Source organism: Amblyomma americanum, chromosome 5 (genome assembly GCF_052857255.1).
Source record: "Amblyomma americanum isolate KBUSLIRL-KWMA chromosome 5, ASM5285725v1, whole genome shotgun sequence".
NCBI classification, from domain to species: domain Eukaryota; kingdom Metazoa; phylum Arthropoda; class Arachnida; order Ixodida; family Ixodidae; genus Amblyomma; species Amblyomma americanum.
Genome location: NC_135501.1, coordinates 158,473,135 through 158,491,739, shown reverse-complemented (window position 1 = coordinate 158,491,739; position 18,605 = coordinate 158,473,135). Strand labels below are relative to the sequence as shown.

The window sequence follows — 18,605 nt, the reverse complement described above, 5'->3', positions numbered from 1 at the left end:
CTGACAACCGCCCAAACTGGGTAAAGGAGCAAATGCTCCACGTGTGCTCCAGGCAAGCATGACAAGAGATTCGAGCACGACTGCATTGCGCATGTGTATACCATTGCATGAGTTTTCGCCCCAATGTGATGCGTTCCACTATGGCTTCGTGGCGATTTTCACCCGCTACTCCTCTCCGAACGTACAAAATTTTTCGGTGCGAACGACCGTCGTACGTCCCAGAGCTTCATAAACACGTGGAACTATACTTTCTCGGCGCACATGTGCGCCTCAGCGACCCCATCAGCCTCTTATGGCCCAGCCACGAAACGGTGACGTAAAGTGGCGCGCTCTTTGCATCGTTCCCTGCTTCAGCGCCTGGCACAAAAACTGCGCGGCTATGCGACGCACACGATCAGCCCAGTACACTCGCTGTGAGAAAACGGCTGGAAGCGCGTGCGCTCTCGCTGATCCTCTGCAGAGCTGCAACGATCTCCTAACGAGCGCGGCGGCGGCGACCGCGTTCCCGCCGCCATTATCGCGCCAAAGCCGAGCGCGCGCTTCCCGATGCCCCGACGCACGGCGCACGACGTGCCGCCATATTTCCAAGTGGGCCGAGCCACGCGCGATCGCGACGACGCGTCAGCAGTACCGCGTGACTCGACGCGGGCGGCGGCGCGGAAGATGGCTTCGATGCATAGGCAATGCCGCTTAATTGTCGCGCGGAGCGCGCACGGTTCCTGTCCACTTCGCTGTTGCTGTTCCTGCGCTCAGCCACTTGCGCAACGCCCACTCTGAGTGTAATGGCGGCGGGGATTGATGGCTGCGACAACCGGAATACTTCCAACCTAAACGCGAGAATTAGGCGCGGCTCACTTCCGTTAGGCCTTACGAAACGTAACACGAAATGGGGGAGGGGGGACTGCGATGTGAACAAATGAAGCCGATGATAACGGCTATTAGGCCTAGCAGAAGCCTCGCAGACTTAGATGCAAAGCCTAGTGGCCTGGTTGCGTCAGCCGCCACGTCCAGGAAGATGGAGCTGCTGTGGCATCACGACGCCCACTGTCGCCCCCTCGCGGTGCAAGGCGGCACTTTAACGCCCACGTTGGACACAGCTTTCTAAACGCTTTTGACCCGGGTTTCGCGGGACCTGCTCCTAATGCTCTCCTGATGCGCAGCGCAAGATTTAGACATAGGCGCTTCGCAGAAGTGGTATTTTATGTTGGCAATCGACAAGAAACCCCTGGACGCGTAGCAATAGGGGTTTTCGGTCGGTCGCCCCTAATATTTGTGGGCATAAATAAAAGAAAAACACGTTTCCTTAGTTATCGACGCACCAGAAAACACGCTACAATCACTACCAGTGAATTGGGACAAGCGCTTCTAGTTCTCTTGGCTGCCACGATGCGGCGCATGGCTTTGAACGTTCGAAAACAGCGCGTTGAATCATCCGTGATGTAACAAAGTAAGAGAATGACCGGGAGATTGCAGAGGCAGAATATGATGCGGCGCTGTTCCGAATTGCCGGTAACGTTGAGCGTGTTCTAGTTAAATTATCGCTAAGAGACAGCAACATGTACGCGTTTTCCTTTGACCTCGCCTCTTCCTCTGCGCATTCTCAGCTGCGTACCATCAGCTACCACAACATTACCTATCGTGTCGCAGTGTCTCCGCAAAGAACAACGCATGATGCTTCTCGCAAGCAGCGAGCCATCTTGTGCCTCCTGGCGAAACCGGCGATACCGCTACCGTGTGCACATAACGTCGGCTGCTGGGCCACGGAGTGTATAATCACCAGATAAGATGCGGAAAATCTTGTTAAACCCACTTTTTAAGGTAAATTTTAACTACACTCTAAACAGAAAAGAGTAAAAAGGAAGTAAGCTGCTCTCTAGCGCACTGCACAACGCTTACACGGGCTCCCATCACCTCACCGGCGCCAAAGAGACCACAGCCATCAATTTACAGCAGCGTCCCTGTACGTTTTATGGAGAGACCAAGCCCATGCAGTGCGAAGAAGGCCCAGGTCTGCCGGAAGTCCCTTTCACTTTCCCGTGCGGCGCAAAACTACGGGGATATCTATAACCTCGCGAGCGCGTAAAAGAAAAAAAAAAGTATACTATACTAAACAAGTTTGGCTGTGCACATACCCGAGAGGGGCGAGCTGTCGGAGCGGGGGTACTCGACGGGTATGATGGTGACGCAGTTCTGCGTCATGTAGTTCTCGCAGGGGTGGTGGTCCTGCTGGGGCTGCTGGTGGTGGTGCTTCATCATGCTGGTCTCTTCTTCGTCACTGCTGCTTCCGCTGCTGCTGTCGTCGGGGACCAGATCGCGCATCGAGACCAACCGGGCCCGCTGCTGCACAGGGAGAGAGAGACACCCGCCATTTATAAGGCTGAGAACATATATGACAAAGAAGAAAAGACAGGCACAAGGGGAATGCATGCAATTCGCTTCGAAATCAGGCATGCATACATTGTTACGCTGGAACAAGCGTACACATCACAACAGGGTGTGTTCGGTGCAGGATGCGTGGAACAGAAAGCGTGCGACAAACTCCAGGGACACCAATGAGACAGGGGTGCATGCATTAAAGGAACATACATATCAATGCACGTATATGGGAGTAAACTGTCCTTTAGTGCACACCATTTTGTAAAACCGTGTGCGCCAGAGCACAGATTAATCTCTTTTTACCCCTTTCTGTTTGGAGTTTAGCGTAAGGCTAGGATGAGAACACTGAGGGCAATGGGTGAGTGTGAGACCAAACGCGAGCAGCCAAAATTAATCGGGGAAAGTCATCTTTCGGATACACGGACGATTACTGAGCGTGCATCGGAACTGCAGGGCCGGAACAGAACGCCCACCGAAATATGCATGTATTCCTACCTCAGGCGCAACGAGCCAAAGACAACTGGCGTAGATGGGCGAAATGTGTTCTTGGAAAAAAAAAAAATTATCGTAGAAGATAGAAGAAGAGTACTATTCATTACTAAAGAAAAAAAAAACTCTAGCCGCAGGATTCTGAACGACAAAGCACTAGAACCGAGGGCGTACACAGGAGGGACTGAGGGACGAATTACTCTGTCACCGACCACTAGAGGTTTTCCAGCGTTCAGTTTAAGTGCAACAAATGCCATGCAGTGTCACGCACATACATGACTCGAAAACACGTGCCCACTGAAACACCACGGACCCGTCACAGCCGCAGAATGTCACATGTCGGCCAAGTCACGTATATACCGGGCGGCTGGTGAGGCAAGCGCGACGGTCACGTGTGCACACTGACCAGCGCACGCACCCTATAGCCTTAACAGCGTACAGCGCGTTTGATTCCAGTGTTCATGTCCATGTGGACTTGAGACCCTTTTGCCTGCAGTATAGGGCAGATAAAGCGTAACAGCCGAAACTCGTTATAGCGAAAAGGTTTATAACCAAATAATGGATACAACGAAGGAACGACAATTCTCCTAGGAAGCTCTATGAGCATGGGCTATAACGAAGCTACGGCTAAAACCAAGTAATCGCCATGCCCCTACAACCTCGTTATAGCGAAGTTTTAGGGGCACGGCGATTACTTCGTTATAACCGTAGCTTCGCTATAGGCCGTGTTGGCCGAGCTTCCTAGGAGAATAGTCGTTCCTTCGCTATAGGCCGTGTTGGCCGAGCTTCCTAGGAGAATCGTCGTTCCTTCGTTATATCCACTATTTCGTTATAGCGAGGTTCAACTATTTGTTTTGCTCTTTTCCACACGCAGGAAGCCTCGCGGAAAGGGCGTCCCCCGAGTTCAAAGCCACGTGCTCTACTTGTTTAACGATGCGGCCCCGCCTCGTAGAAAGGAACATTCCAATTATTTATAGCGTGCCTAAGGGGCGAAAAGTATATATATGCAGTTCTAAATTAGGAAAGCCAACCCACGCGATCGCCCCAGACAAACGAACGGAAAGGCGAAACGAAAACAAAACAAAAACAAACAGCATCAAAAGCTCCGACTCAAGAAAGGGAGGAAAAAAAGCGACGCACCGACCATCATTTGACCCGTGACGGCGCAACAAAGGAGGATTCCTTCCCCGGCCAGACAATAAATACGACACCCGCCGCCGGTCATGGAGCTCGCGTGCTTCGCAGTTCCTCCGAGGCCACAAAGGGAACAAAATCCCAGAGTACACGTACGCCTGCGGTACGGTGGTCGTGACACAATGTCCCCGCCCTCTGAGGGACCCGTCCGTTCCATCCCGTTCCACAAAGGTGCATGCAAGCCACGACTTCGTACCGACATAGTGTGCGGTATATATATATATATATATATATATATATACACACACACATCGAGAAGTTTCCTCCGTTCCACGTAGATTTCTAAGAACATCCCCTACTGGATCCTCTTTCGAGTTCCATCCTCTGTTTTGGCGGGGGGTCCCGCAGGGAAAAAAAAAATGCAGGAATGATGCCCTCGACCGACAATTTAAAAGCAGGAGGCGTGTACGATGTTGATGTAGAAGTCTAACAAAAAAAGAATCCTTTAAATCTCACTGTAACGGAATATTCGCTATAACCGTGCAGCGCCTTTCAGGCAGTGCAACCCCCCCCCCCCCCCCCCCCCCCCAGGCTCTCCTTTCTTTTGGTGCATAAATAACCCCCAGTGCGTCCACGCTTTCAATGTGTTACATTCGGGCGCCCGCCCGTCTGTGTTGGCAGCGTCGTCAGCGAAGCTCACTTGCGGGAAGGTTCCGAACCATGCGATACAAATCGCTCCCACGTTCGAGACCCGAGTACCGAGAGCGTCGTCCAGGTGGCTTCCGGGAACCAAGCAAGGGGAACGAGGGCCCGCGGAACGCCGCCGCAGCGAGCGTCGAGCACCTGACAGCGCGGAGTGCTGCTACACTGGACAGACTCTTGGTGAAGCGGAGAGGCCGCCGCAGGGATCGAGCGGCAGCTAATCCCCAATGGCCGTGACTAAGCTGAGGGGACCAATGTGGCCTCATTCCCGGAATACGGCAGAGAGCTGGCGGTCGTCGTCCGCTAATCTTCGCAGGCATGGCAAATGACGAAGCGACTCCTTTCGGCTACCACACCCGACCCTGCGTTCTGGTCCGAGCGTCGACTGACATCTAAAGAACGGGTGTCGGCGGTGCGTGGAATCTTTCGGCTGGCTACGAGATCATCCCCCTCAGCCGTCGACGTGGACACAAGGGCATCCTCCTCTCTCCCTGGCTCGACACGTGACGGGGGCGTGTCCCTATGCACGTTGGTGCGTTCGGAGCAAGCGTCGTTCCTGACCCGTGGTCCCGTCGGGAGCAGCGACTCCGAACCCCCATCCAACAAATGCAAAGACCACCGCTCAGCATCTCTGACCACTCCTTGCGACGAAACATGGGGGCTGAAATGATTGAACACTTATCAACTCCACACACTCTTTGCAAGAATGCATTCGAGCCCCCCCCCCCCCCCCCCCCCCCATGTTTATTCCTGGTGTACTATATCTCATATATCTCGTATCCGATCTGCATACAGATGCGGTCACTGCATCAGAGACCCATGCGTTTTCGTTATAGGCTCGAAGCCGCCAATATCGCGCAGGCTCTCACCAGTAATTTTAACAGATATGACTTACCTCCACTGATAGTTTCTCGGCGTGTATACTGTCAGAGCGCCAGCGATTTCTGAGGCGGCATGCGCGGATCACATCGCTAATCCCGGCGTTTTACGGCTGTCACCGAGGCTTGCGTACCAATCACTAATCGGCGAGCCGCTCTCCCGTATCGCTGCAGTCATGACCATCGCAGCAGCTGTACCAGTTAGCGCAAAACCGGTACTCTGCCTCCACTATTCTCCCACATTACACGTACCGAAGGGCGAAAATAAAAAAAAGGACGCATAACTGCCAATTACTCCCACGCCATTTTCCAGGAGGGGGGGGGGGGGGGGTAGGGGGGCGGGCGAGTTCCCGGAGCATAAGCTATAACTTACGCAGTCATTCTACCAACCAAACACCAAAACTCCCAGCCCAGCACCACAGTGCAAACGTATACACCGCTCGAAAGCTGAGTGTGCACATATCCCCCCCCCCCCCCCCTCCCCGGCCATTTCCCACGCCAGCGCAGCAAAGACGTATACACACGCCACAACTCGACAAAGCAAAGGCTATCGCTCACACAGCAAGTAGCGCTGACTGACAGAGGCACGTATATAAGGGACGCATTCGCGGCCCCCATTAGACTACCGTGCACAGTTCATTATCCGCTTTCGCAAGCTTCCGCAGTTCGCGGCGCAAAAGTACAGCCAGAGGCAGCAACGTTCGCATCTGGGTCAACGGCGAACAGCGCCCCAGGGGACAGACCCCCCCCCCCTCGGGAGAGAAGCGCCGCTAAGACAATGGACCGCGACAGCCCGGCCACTGTGTCTCCATGCATGCGGAAAGCGCCTTTGGGGATACACGCTCAGACAGGAAGGAAGGAGGACAGTAAAGGCGGGGGAGAGGGGGGAGGTTTAAGCGAAAGTGTCCGCAGGCAGCACGGGCAGGTATGCACCAATCCGCCGCAGAGTGTTTATCATGTAGTATTAGCCATTCCAGACTCTGCAGGAGCACGTACCACCGCCGGCGTTCGCCACCACACGGACAAGGCTCGCGAGCTATCATTATTATAAGAGGGACAACCCGCCGCCGCGACGCGAAACAACAGGGCAAACTACGTCCAAGAGCGGTCACCACCAACGACAATCACCACCACCTCACAGTGAGATAATAAGCGACTCGAAGCGATCGGGCAACGCCGCCCCACCACTGTCGCCACATTCACAAAACGCAGCGGACGAAACTATCACACCGAGCACCTAATTGTTTTACTTTTTCCCCCTTTGTTCCAGGGTCGCTTGTAGTGTGTGTGTCACTTTAAACGGGGCCGGGTTCTTGTGCAAGGACGCCGTGTCGAAGTACTGGAATTACGAGAGAGGTGTTTGGGGTAACCGACGTGTCATTGAACGCCGTGTCCTGCTATGCGCATAATTACCCTGTTCGAACGGCTCTACAGCATTCAATTCAGCGAAGCCCAACAAGGACACGCGAGGCGTTTCGTACAGCGCATATACGCGGTTGTCATAAATTACGACAGGCGTGCAGATTAGCGACTCCGAAGGAAGGTATCGAAGACTGCCGGTGGAAAACACGCAAAAACTTAGGGAACCCGCTACTCTTATATATCAGTCTATACATATGCGTCTATACTATTTATTAATACTGCCAACCCTAACTTGAGGGTAATTACTGGGAGGGAAAAATTAAAAACTCAAGAATAAACATCACGCACTTCTAGTGCGTACAGGATAACAAAAAAGAAAAGTAGGACAATTGACACCACTGCTCAGCTGCCCCACATGGAAAGGAATCTACGACATTAAAATACATGCACATCCACGGGTGGTTGTGTGTTGGGTTTTATGGCACAAAGGCAACTTAAGCCATCATGCGCCAAGCTCGACATACACAGGAAATCTCATATCTAGATATAGCCAGTAATGACGTTCACAAATTCACTACAGTAGGATAGAACTTAAAAAAAAAACGCAGTTGTTAACACCGGGTCACGGTCCGAGCCATCCTGTATTCCGCTAGCCAATCACAACAGTAAACGAAATCAGATTTTTAATGTTTGACTTTATTAAACAAGCCAGGTATCAGAATTATAGAGCTTATATTTTTCTTCGTGTGATTAGCTTCTCGTTAGGCAACATTTTTTTTTTTTTACAACGGACTACTTCTTTGTCGTGGAAGAATTCGGTGCGGCGGCCTCGAATGTTGGCGGAGCTTCTCTGCAGACTTGTATCCGAATATACATATATATGCAATTAACTGCATATACGCGTATATAAAGCCTTGCATATATGGGCATCATGAGAGACGTGAGAAGTGGAATTCATACGGCTTCGAGACAACGCCCGGTTCTTTCGGCGAGTGCGCAGAAAAAAAAAAAAGAAACCCCGGCGAGAACGACCCTTGTCGTCCGTGGCTGCCTCGCCCTGATCGAAATTCGACCTTCACGGCCGCCGATATTCCAAATTCCCCGGCCTCGCACAGCGCTCAGCACCGCCCGGCTGCTGTGACGGCGATCGCAGATATCGTCCGCGATTACAAATACACACGCGCCACCACCGCGCGGACCTGTCAAAGGCGCTCAGTTATTCCGTACGAGATATCTGCACGGCGGTCGAGCTCGGGCACAGTTTTTCAAGGGCCTCAAAGTTCACCACACTATTTCATGCAATTATTAATCCCCAAGCGTACAAAAAAAAGGCGTTACAGTCGCTCATCCAGCATGAGATTTCCGACAGGAGTGAAATTCACGTTTGGCCTGCCACGCAATTAGCTGGTATATTAATATACAAGCAAAGAAATGTCGCTGATGCGCTCATGCACAAGAAAAAAAAAAGAACAGTAAACCTTCACACATACAGCGCTCGGCTAGTGATCCGGAGTTCCCGGGTTCGAACCCGACCGCGGCGGCTGCGTTTTTATGGAGGCAAAACGCTGAGGCGCCCGTGTGCTGTGCGATGTCAGTGCTCATTAAAGTTCCCCAGGTGGTCGAAATTATTCCGGAGCCCTCCACTACGGCACCTCTTTCTTCTTTCACTCCCTCCGTTATCCCTTCCCATACGGCGCGGTTCAGGTGTCCGCCGATACATGAGACAGATACTGCGCCAATTCTTTTCCACAAAAACACACACACACACCAACCGATACGGCAGCCACCAATGTCACGTCGGTTATCAGGCGTTACGGCAATAGTTCACGCGATGCCCGACGTGGTTCGCCACCGTCGCGAGTGCTGTCAAGCTCAGTATTTTCGAAGCACGCGCGGAGCGCTCGTGGATATTCCGCATTTCCCGCACTCTGCTGCCGCGGAAATCAGGCCAAATCTTAGCTTCTTTAGACACTGCACAACTCACGAATCGATAGATCCACCCCATCGTCGCTGCCATCGCCGACTTGATTACGCCACCTCCAGGGCAAAGGGTTCGCCAAATGCTTTCCATTTATCCATGTGCAGTGCCAGTCACGGCCACTTGATTCCAGCAAACTTCCTACACTTCACCTCTCCACTAGACTTTTGGCCACGCCCAACCACGTTTCCGTTCTATTAATTAGTACTGTTTCAATACGTTTATTTACGATAGCTACATTAGTTACATTTAGTTACGTTAGAACTCCCCCACTTGTCGCCCTTCCCTAGGATGACAAGTCCATGTTATCCATATCAGCAGCTACCACTGCCAACATGGGTATACAGTGTAGACCGCACTTAGCGGGAACGCTTGAGCACGTGCTAGTGCGACTCGCGCACCGCCCGCTGCAGGAGCCTCGTACGGCCAGCGCAATCATGCAGTGCGACATGTCCAGACACTATGACAATGCGCCAACGACGCCTATAGGACCACGCACTCCAGTGTTCCCGCTAAGCGCGGTCCACACTGTATATATACGCCTCATTCACGTAACACGGCAGGAATTTCTGGTCTGCCACGACAGAAGTTTCGTTAGCCAGCAGGCGAGAGCGGGAGTTTCCTGCTTCGACATACGACACCGACCCCGTCTTCAACGCAAAAGAAAGTTCCCGACACAGTCGTCGCCCCAAACCGCAGCCGACTGTACCGGCGGAAATCCAGTTTCGACTAAAGTTAAGGGCCCCGCCGCGGTGGCTCAGTGGTTAGGGCGCTCGGCTACTGATCCGGAGCTCCCGGGTTCGAACCCGACCGCGGCGGCTGCGCTTTTATGGAGGAAAAACGCTAAGGCGCCCGTGTGCTGTGCGATGTCAGTGCACGTTAAAGATCCCCAGGTGGTCGAAATTATTCCGGAGCCCTCCACTACGGCACCTCTCTCTTCCTTTCTTCTTTCACTCCCTCCTTTATCCCTTCCCTTACGGCGCGGTTCAGGTGTCCAACGATATATGAGACAGATACTGCGCAATTTCCTTTCCCCAAAAACCAATTGTTATTATTAATAAAGTTAAGGCATCTCGATTACAATAATTATAATATAATTGATTTTGGGGGAAAGGAAATGGCGCAGTATCTGTCTCATATATCGTTGGACACCTGAACCGCGCCGTAAGGGAAGTGTAAAGGAGGGAGTGGAAGACGAAAGGAAGAAGGAGGTGCCGTAGTGGAGGGCTCCGGAATAATTTCGACCGCCTGGGGATCTTTAACGTGCGCTGATATCGCACAGCACACGGGCGCCTTAGCGTTTTTCCTCCATAAAAACGCAGCCGCCGCGGTCGGGTTCGAACCCGGGAACTCCGGATCAGTAGTCGAGCGCCCTAACCACTGAGCCACCGCGGCGGGGCTCGATTACAACCGGGAAAGCCACAAAACCGATATGAGGCCAACACACATACAGAAAGCGAGAGCGCACATACGCACGACTCTTGGCAAAGGGTACAAATCATGATCCACAGCTGAATCCGGAAGCCTTCGACAGAAGAAAAAAAATGCCAGTGATAGTGTATCAGTGCTGCTTCATTGTCAGTTTTGAGACAGAGCATGACTTGCTAATTTGGCGTCTCTCACGTGTGCTTTCTCCCGTGCCTGTACTGCGCGCGTGCGTTGAGGACAGTACACAGCACGCGTTAGAAGAAACTGCCAATAGTGGCTGTTCTATTCGTTGCCTTCCACGCGTCGTCTTACTTTCTTGGCGCTAACACCGTTTGAAATTAGCATGCTCGCCTCCGAGCGACCGCCGACAACACCGCCCCGCGGTTTTACACCCGTAACACGAACCAGCCTGCCTTTTTAAAATCGCCCGGACGACGTTACGGGGGACACGCCGTGTACACTACACGACCGAGCAAAACCATAAACGGCGCCTCCAGCCTGGCCCGGGGAGAGCGAAGACGCGAGGTCACGTCGTGCACGAACAACGCCCGGGCCCCAATTTGTGCCGGCCGTGAAAAAAGGGCGGCTGCACGGACCCTTCGAGGGCACGTGTACACAGCGGCGACAGGCCGCCGGAGGCGCCTCGAGGAGGGAGACGTCGGAGCCGTCGGATACAACTCAAGAACGAAACGGCTTTTCCCCGACATAGGAACCCCTTCCAGCCAGTGGCGTCGGTCGATTGTCATGATCCTGCTAGCGCGATAATGCAGGCAGTGGCAGATGAAAGGGGATAGTCCCCTTCCTGCACTGTCGCTTCTCAAATCGTGCATCACCTTCATACGTCTCCAACGCCTCCTTTAGTCGCATACAACTCAAGAACACAACGGGTTTTCCCCGAAAAAGGACCCCCTTCCAGCCAGTGGCGTCGGTCGATTGTCATGATCCTGCTACAGCGTGACAATGTAGGATGGGGTACCCACACAATGCAGGGAGGCTACTGTCCCCTTTCATCTGCCACTCCTTGCATCGTCACGCTAGCAGGGTCATGAGAATGGGCCGACGCCATTGGCTGGAAGAAGGTCCTTTGACGGCGAGAAGCCGCTTCGTTCTTGAGTTGTGTCCGACTATAGTTTCCAGTGACTCCAGGGCACGTTGGGGATGTATGCACACTAAAGAATTTCTCACCCTTTAAGGTGTAAATCAGCTGTACCCAGACGAACACCCTTTTCCAATTGTTCGGTGTTAAAAAAGAGTGCACTTAATGGTACTTAAGAGGATGTAATAGATGCACCCTCATTAAAGGGTACTATTTTCCCATAACACCTCTACGAATACACGTTGGAAGGGTGCTCCACATTGATCCACCCATGAAGCAAAAGCCTTGGCCTGATGCGCGCCCTCTAAACTTTCATGCTGTGCACCCTTCCTGAAGGGTGCTGATCTCTGCACCGTGCTGATCTCTGCACCCTTTTTAGCGCCCAAAAGGGTGTTCGTCGGAGGACAGCTGATTTGCACCCTCAAGGGTGAGAATTTGTTTAGTGTGTGGAGGTGTAGTACGATTTGAGAACAGAGCTTTCGACCGAATGTCCTACTAACCCCCCGCCCGTCTTATAAAGCCGGTACGCGCTGGGTGTACAGCAGGAGGCGAAAACAAGGTGAAAGCGTGCAGAAAGTCCCTGAACAAAGCGGCTGGCATATATGCAAGATTAAAAACGTACCAGAGTGTCCACTAGGTTGCGTGACCAATCAAAGCACTCCATAGGTTCCATACGTTTAGCTGTAATGATTCCTGCGCTTGCCAGGGTCCTGTGAGTGTGTATACGTACGAGCAACACGAAAGGGAACACTTGGCACTGAAGGAGAAATCCTATTCTTACTCGCGCATTGTGCTTGAAAAGGAACTAAAGCGATAGTGCGTCTGCACGAAAACTATATGACATATGACCTTACACTCACTCGTGCATGAAGAGTAGCGGCTGATAGCACGCTATAGTCGAATACAACACAAAAAAGCGGCGAATGCCCCAGCCAACAGCGTCGACCGATTCTAATGACGTTCTGATTAATACTCTGGAACCCTACCTAGCGTGGCATCGGAGGGGGTGGCAGATTAAAGGCGATCAACCGCGACTTAACCAATCGGATTAACCGCGGTGTCATGAAAATCGATATACGCCATTGGCTGGAGCGTCGCCTTCAACTTCGTTCTAACGAAGTTGAAGGGGCCCGGCGATTACTTCGTTATAGCCGTAGCTTCGTTATAGGCTGTGTTGACCGAGCTTCCAAGGGGACCCGTCATTCCTTCGTTATATCCATTATTTCGTTATAAGTATGACCCATTTCATGTTGCTTCCACGAGTGCAGACGACATCCTGTGCGCAAACCCACGATTCTTGAAAGACAGCCAGCGAGGCGTGATAACTGTTTCCGGGTTTACAAAGTACACGACACGAAACGGAAAGCTCAAAATGCACAGTAGGATCCAGTGCGACAGAAAATCAACAGCCGACTGACAGTTTATCTCTCGAAGAATAAGCTTCGCGGCACAAATAAAAACGACTTGGGCATGGCCCTTCCTCAACCCTCATCTGTTGTATTGGATACACTGCATCGTGGCGTAACTGCGTGACCGAAGAATTGGCGTATTGCCCGACATCGGCTCTAGGTCACGCACTACGCAACAAGTTAACGAGGTCACGTAAGTGTCCTCGGTGAAATACAAAACTCGCGTACGATGCAGAGTCCCCGTCTTTGTGTCCGCGAAAGCGCAGCTCCCTTACACCGACTGCAGTCGCCAAACTATACGCGATTCGAACATAAGTGAGGCGTTAGCAACAGCTGCACCAGGCATCGCGCGGAAACAGGTGTGCGCGCCTTTTAGCTTCCCGCGCACTGAGTCACACCGCTTACGTGCTGCTGTCCGTCGATCCGACGGTGCGTACTCCGAAAATGTCGTCTCCAGGCGGGTGACGACTCCGCAAGTGGACACGACCCGACGTAGGCCAAGCCACGGAGGTGACTCCCAACGACCAGGACTTGCACCTTCAAGGACAGGCCAGCACAAGAAACGTTGCTGATCCCGAGGATGAACTACGCCTTCGGCGTCCACCAAATCAACGTCCGTGGCGCGGAAGAAACTACGTTTCTGGGTCAAGTTCCGGATGCTGTCTACCAGGACCTGTCCAGAACAGGAACGTCTTCCAAGTGCGACGGGGCCTAGAGTCTTCCAACGTTCACAACTCCCCTGCTGGTAGAATTCAGGGCTGGCAAAAACCCTTCGTTGCACGACAATAGCTGTATCTTCTAATGTTCGAGTCTCGTATCCACGGCTGTCCAGCACAGGACCGTCTTCTAATCAGCAGACGAGGCGCCCAAAGGACGACAGTCCGCCAGGAAACGCAGCACGACGCCGCAGAATCTGGACGACAGACACCGTCGTTGTTGCCAAGAGGCCGACAGCCAAGTTCCCCTTTCGCGATGTCAGGCGTCTTCGTCGCAGTGTCCAGACCACAGCACTGCAAGCAGTAGACCGGCACCAGTTGCAGCTCCTGGGAAGGAGTAGCAGTCCACTCCTCGAAATCTTCTGGCGAAGGAACAGCTGCGCACCTCACAGCACAAGAGCGGCCGGCCGCGCACCGAGAGACGTGACGACCGAAGCCCGCCGCAATCGCCGCCAACTCGGCCTAGCGCGGGCGGCGGCCACTGTCAAAACGCCAGGCGACGGGAGAGGGAGAAAACGCGAGCAGCAGCATTAAAACAGATGGTCGAGAAGGGTGAAAGAGAACGAGAGAGAGAGGGCAGGAGCACGGCTGCAAGCGTGTTTTTGATGCGGAGAGAATGAGCCGCTTGCGGCCAGCTCCTCGTGACGGCGAAAACGTCCGCGCCTCTCTCCTCCGTGACGGCGACGGAGCCTAGGAAGGTGGGGAGAGGAAGAGAGGGCCGTATAACGGCGTTTTTTTCTTCTTTCAAATATCGATGGAAAGAAGGGTGAAAGAGGAAGAGCGCACAGCGCGGGAGAAAACAAAAGTGGCCTTCGCCTGCGAGCCGTTGCTCCCGAGAGAAGGAGAAGGAGGTGGTGGGGAGAGAAAGAAGAGAGAGAGAGAGCGCTGGCTTTCGGGGGGCCGACGACGGCTGCGGAAGGAACCGACAAGTCGACTCCCCAGGACCGCAGCACGGCACAGGGCGTCGCCGTCCAACAGATAGCGAGAGCGGTTTTCACAGCCGCCGCGGTGAAGTCGGGGGGTGATCGAAACTGTAAGCGCCTGAGGAGGTACTGCGGCGGAGCTTATAAGAGGGAGCCAGGAGCGGCAGCAACAGGTGGGCAGAGGCGGCAGGCTAGAGGGTTAATGGGTGAATAAAGGGACGAATTAAAGAGTCATGAGTGGTGGACCCGGAGTGGCACGCAACTGGGAAAGCCACAAGGGTAGGAGCAACGACCAGGAGGAGACAAGAGAGGGCAGTGTCTGGGAGAGGGCAGTGGTGCCAAGTGCCAGCTGAGAGTTGCCCGGCGGGAAAGGCGTAGGAGCTGCTGGAGAAGGGGAACTGCCAAAAGTCGCGCACCAAGCCGCTGGGGGCTGCGCACGAGGCGGATGCAACGTTTAACGAAGAGCGTGACTGTCGACCTGAACGCCAGACGCTCGCAACACCTATGTATGCTCCTGCAGACTGAGCAGAGTAGCGCTGTTCCTATTCAGCCACCGCCACCATTCCACACTTATCGAGGCTGAGACTGGAACCCTCTTGACCCCGAGTCCGCTGTGGCCTGTGTATTTTTGATGAAGAGTGTCCGGGCCGCTTTGTGGATGCCGAAACAAAGGAGAGCTTGCGAGTCTGCACAGAAGCAAGACCAGCGTCGGGAGTTCCGGACTGGTTCGATGCGCTTAATCACAGCTTGTCCACATCACCTGGTGCAGTGAGAAAGTTCACGAACAAAGTAATCTCAAGCTGATTAAGAGGATCGTGAACGCAGAAGAGAGAACAGTGACGATGCTGAGCTCACGTTACGAAGAACGGATTAAAACAACGGTGCGTAATCTTTTAAATCACCCTTCCGCGCTTCCCATCAGAAATTTTATTCTTCCGTCTGGGTAGTTTATGCGCGGCCTCAAGAAATAAAATCAGCCTGGTTTGCAACGGAGAAACCAACACTGACTGTTTTCCAGGCACGTGCAAAATTCCTAACAAAGTGTGACGGTTGAAAGTTGCAACATCGAAAAACCAGGTTGAAGGATGAGGGGATCTATGTTGTTTTCTCCGAACATGCACATGACGCTAAAACGCAGGAATAAAATTGACACTAATTACGACAGACAAAAACTTGTCTGCATAAATATGCCGGAGCAGATGCCTGCGCGCTTATCTGTTTCGAGAAGAATTATTTGCTGCTTTCGTTAGCTTACATAAAAGAGCCCACCATCTATGATATAATGAGTTTTGAAATCATATGAAGCAAAGAAAATCACTGCTAGTTGCAATAAATTCACATAACAAGCTTTTCCCGCATTTCTCCATTTTTTCCCCCCAAATGAGCCAAATCCAGAAAGCGAAACCAAATCAAATTATACCGGACTATAGAAAGCCCATCCACACACCTCTTTCCTTTAGAAACACTTATGAGGAAAGGGGGGAGAAAGCGCGCTTAAAAAACCTGTGCGCAAATCCTATTTAAAATAAAAAAAAAACAAATGAGCCAAATCCTGCTGATGTATACGGATCCAAATGAGACAAATCCACTCGCGACATCCTTCTTTTTCAGCTTGAACCTCACAGCCTCAACTGTTTCCAGTGCGGCGTCAAGTATTTCTTCTCCATCGCTACTTCACAATCGACTGCCTAGGAAAATATCAGATCTGGACCAGGAAGATGACGATAACGATGGGATCTTTAGTCCCGTAGCCGAGGAAGCAAGGGCACAGTGGCTAGAGTAGTGTTCTAGGCACTGTAGCAAGGGTGCACCTCTCCTACATTGGGCTTCATAAATTCATTGTTACTATAAAGAACTGTCAATGCAGACAGGAAACCACTGAAATAGCGGTTGTCCTGTCGTTTTGTTTACTGTTTGCGTCTACCATTTCGCTGCTAAATCGTGAATTCGGAATGTTACATTAAAGTAGAATAAATTCTAGATCGCATACATTCTAGCTAATTTACTTTTACAAGTGGGAACAAGAGGCCCGTGTGGTGTGCGACGTCAGTGCACGTTAAAGATCCCCAGGTGGTCAAAAAATATCCGGAGCCCTCCACTATGGCGTCCCTCATACAGCCCGAGTCGCTTTGGGACGTTAAACCCCGCCATAAACCAAACCGAACGAGTGGAACAGAAGAAAAGAAGGTTGTCACGTCAGCGATTGTGACCCAAACCTGCTATTCACATTCCCTTGCTTGTATCGGTGAGGCACCGTGCTCCCAGGATTGCACACAGTGACTGTTCCAATTATTTCTCTCCTGAATTCACAGGATATTTTAGGCGATATTTTCATGATAAGAACTTGAAGTAAAATTGTATAGCAATAAAGTTCTTGGAAGAAAACTGCGTCAGATCTAGAGTTTCGCATCGAAATCAGCCAAATCCAACGTTTACAGGCTTATACTGACCAAATTATTTTCATAATTTTTCACTACATGGTGGTGTACAGTTGCTATAATTTACATGCAAAACATACCATATAACAACTTAGCGCTACGGTTAATGCGGATAATAAACTACCGCACTTTTCACAGTTTTTATTCAGGTGGACTTAGCTCATTTCTAAAAAAAAAAACGAAAAACGCTCAGTGGCTGTAGGACACTCGGCTACTGAGCCGGAGGACCTGGGGTCAATCCCGGCCGCGGCGGGTCGGTCGCGTTTCGATGGAGGCGAAACCCGAAAGGCGCCCGTATGCAGTGCGATGTCAGTGCACCTTAAAAATACCCAGGTGGTCGAAATTATTCCTGAACCCTCCGTTAAGGAACCCCTTTCTTCTTTCACTGCCACCTCCTTCCCTACTCTCACGGTGCGGTTGAGGTGTCCACCTAGAAGTGAGACAGTTACTGCGCCATTTCGTTTCCTAAAAAACAATTTTCAGGTGCGTGCACACCTCTTGGGGCGACATGAGGAACACCGAGGCCTAGAAAGAGCGGCAGTTAAAGAAAAAAAAAAGAAATAGAAAAATGGGGGACAAAAACGTGCGACAACTTAATTCCGTCTCCGGCCGTCTCCGCTTCGTCCACGGGGCCGGAGGGCCATAAAAGCTTGTTTCCTTTTTCTTCTTCGCTCGGCCGCTTTCAAGAGCGGCAAAACGTGTGAACTTAAGAAAAAGAATAAAGAAGGAAAGAAAGACGGAGAAATAAAAACTCAAGGAAAAATGTCTCGCGCGCAAAGACGCACACACACAAGACCCGTCGCCACCTTTTCCCGCGCACAATTCCGTGAAAGAAGCGTGCAGCCCGACAGCGGTGCACATTTTACGCTCGGCCCTTGGAGAAGTTGCGTGCAGCACGGTGGAGGAGCTCAGCAGAGTTCCGAACCCGCGCGAAATTTTGATGAACCTACGGCGTCCGCATAACAATGCCGGGTCCCGGCTTGCCGCACGCCACAGACCACGAGAACGGCACTCTCTCGGCATTCCCTCTTGCGGGCCCCACCTTGGGTACTCAGTGCCAAGAGGTTCTAGGCTCAAGAATTCCCTCTTCGGGCGTCACGTGACTGTGTAGCAAGCAGCTTCTGCTGCACCCTCACATCCAACCTGGCCCTCGCCTTGTTTCATCGAAGTTGGAGGAAGCGAGCTCTTCAGCCACATACAGGTAGAAGAAGCGACGGCAGCTGTACGTCCCAAACACGGTATATTAATAATAATAATAATAATAATAATAATAATAATAATAATAATAATAATAATAATAATAATAATAATTGGTTTTGGGGGAAAGGAAATGGCGCAGTATCTGTCTCATATATCGTTGGACACCTGAACCGCGCCGTAAGGGAAGGGATAAAGGAGGGAGTGAAAGAAGAAAGGAAGAAGAAGTGTCGTAGTGGAGGGCTCCGGTATAATTTCTACCACCTGGGGATCTTTAACGTGCACTGATATCGCACAGCACGCGGGCGCCTTGGCGTTTTTCCTCCATAAAAACGCAGCCGCCGCGGTCGTGTTCGAACCCGGGAACTCCGGATCAGTAGCCGAGTATACTATTATCCCCGATTGCGACAATGTATTAATGGACAATACTCCCTTATTGGGACAATGGTCCCAAATACAGATATCACTGTGATGTGAAA

The 18,605-nt window shown here is 51.9% G+C and overlaps 1 protein-coding gene across 12 annotated transcripts in view; it reads right to left on the bottom strand.

Annotated features, from left to right (window-relative positions):
* Nucleotides 1-18,605, bottom strand: part of LOC144132846 (putative FERM domain-containing protein FRMD8P1) — an 87,865-nt gene that overhangs the window by 25,298 nt on the left and 43,962 nt on the right. For 7 of the 12 annotated variants that reach the window (XR_013314946.1, XR_013314944.1, XR_013314948.1 and 4 more), the window contains one exon: nt 2,133-2,340. Coding sequence is in view for 8 of the 12 variants with exons in the window: in XM_077665548.1 (XP_077521674.1) it covers nt 2,133-2,340 (208 nt within the window). In the remaining 4 variants the exon portion in view is untranslated. Of the gene's footprint in view, nt 1-2,132; nt 2,341-13,257; nt 14,050-18,605 lie in introns of those variants that run through there. The other 5 variants (XR_013314945.1, XM_077665544.1, XM_077665543.1 and 2 more) reach the window with 3 other exon arrangements.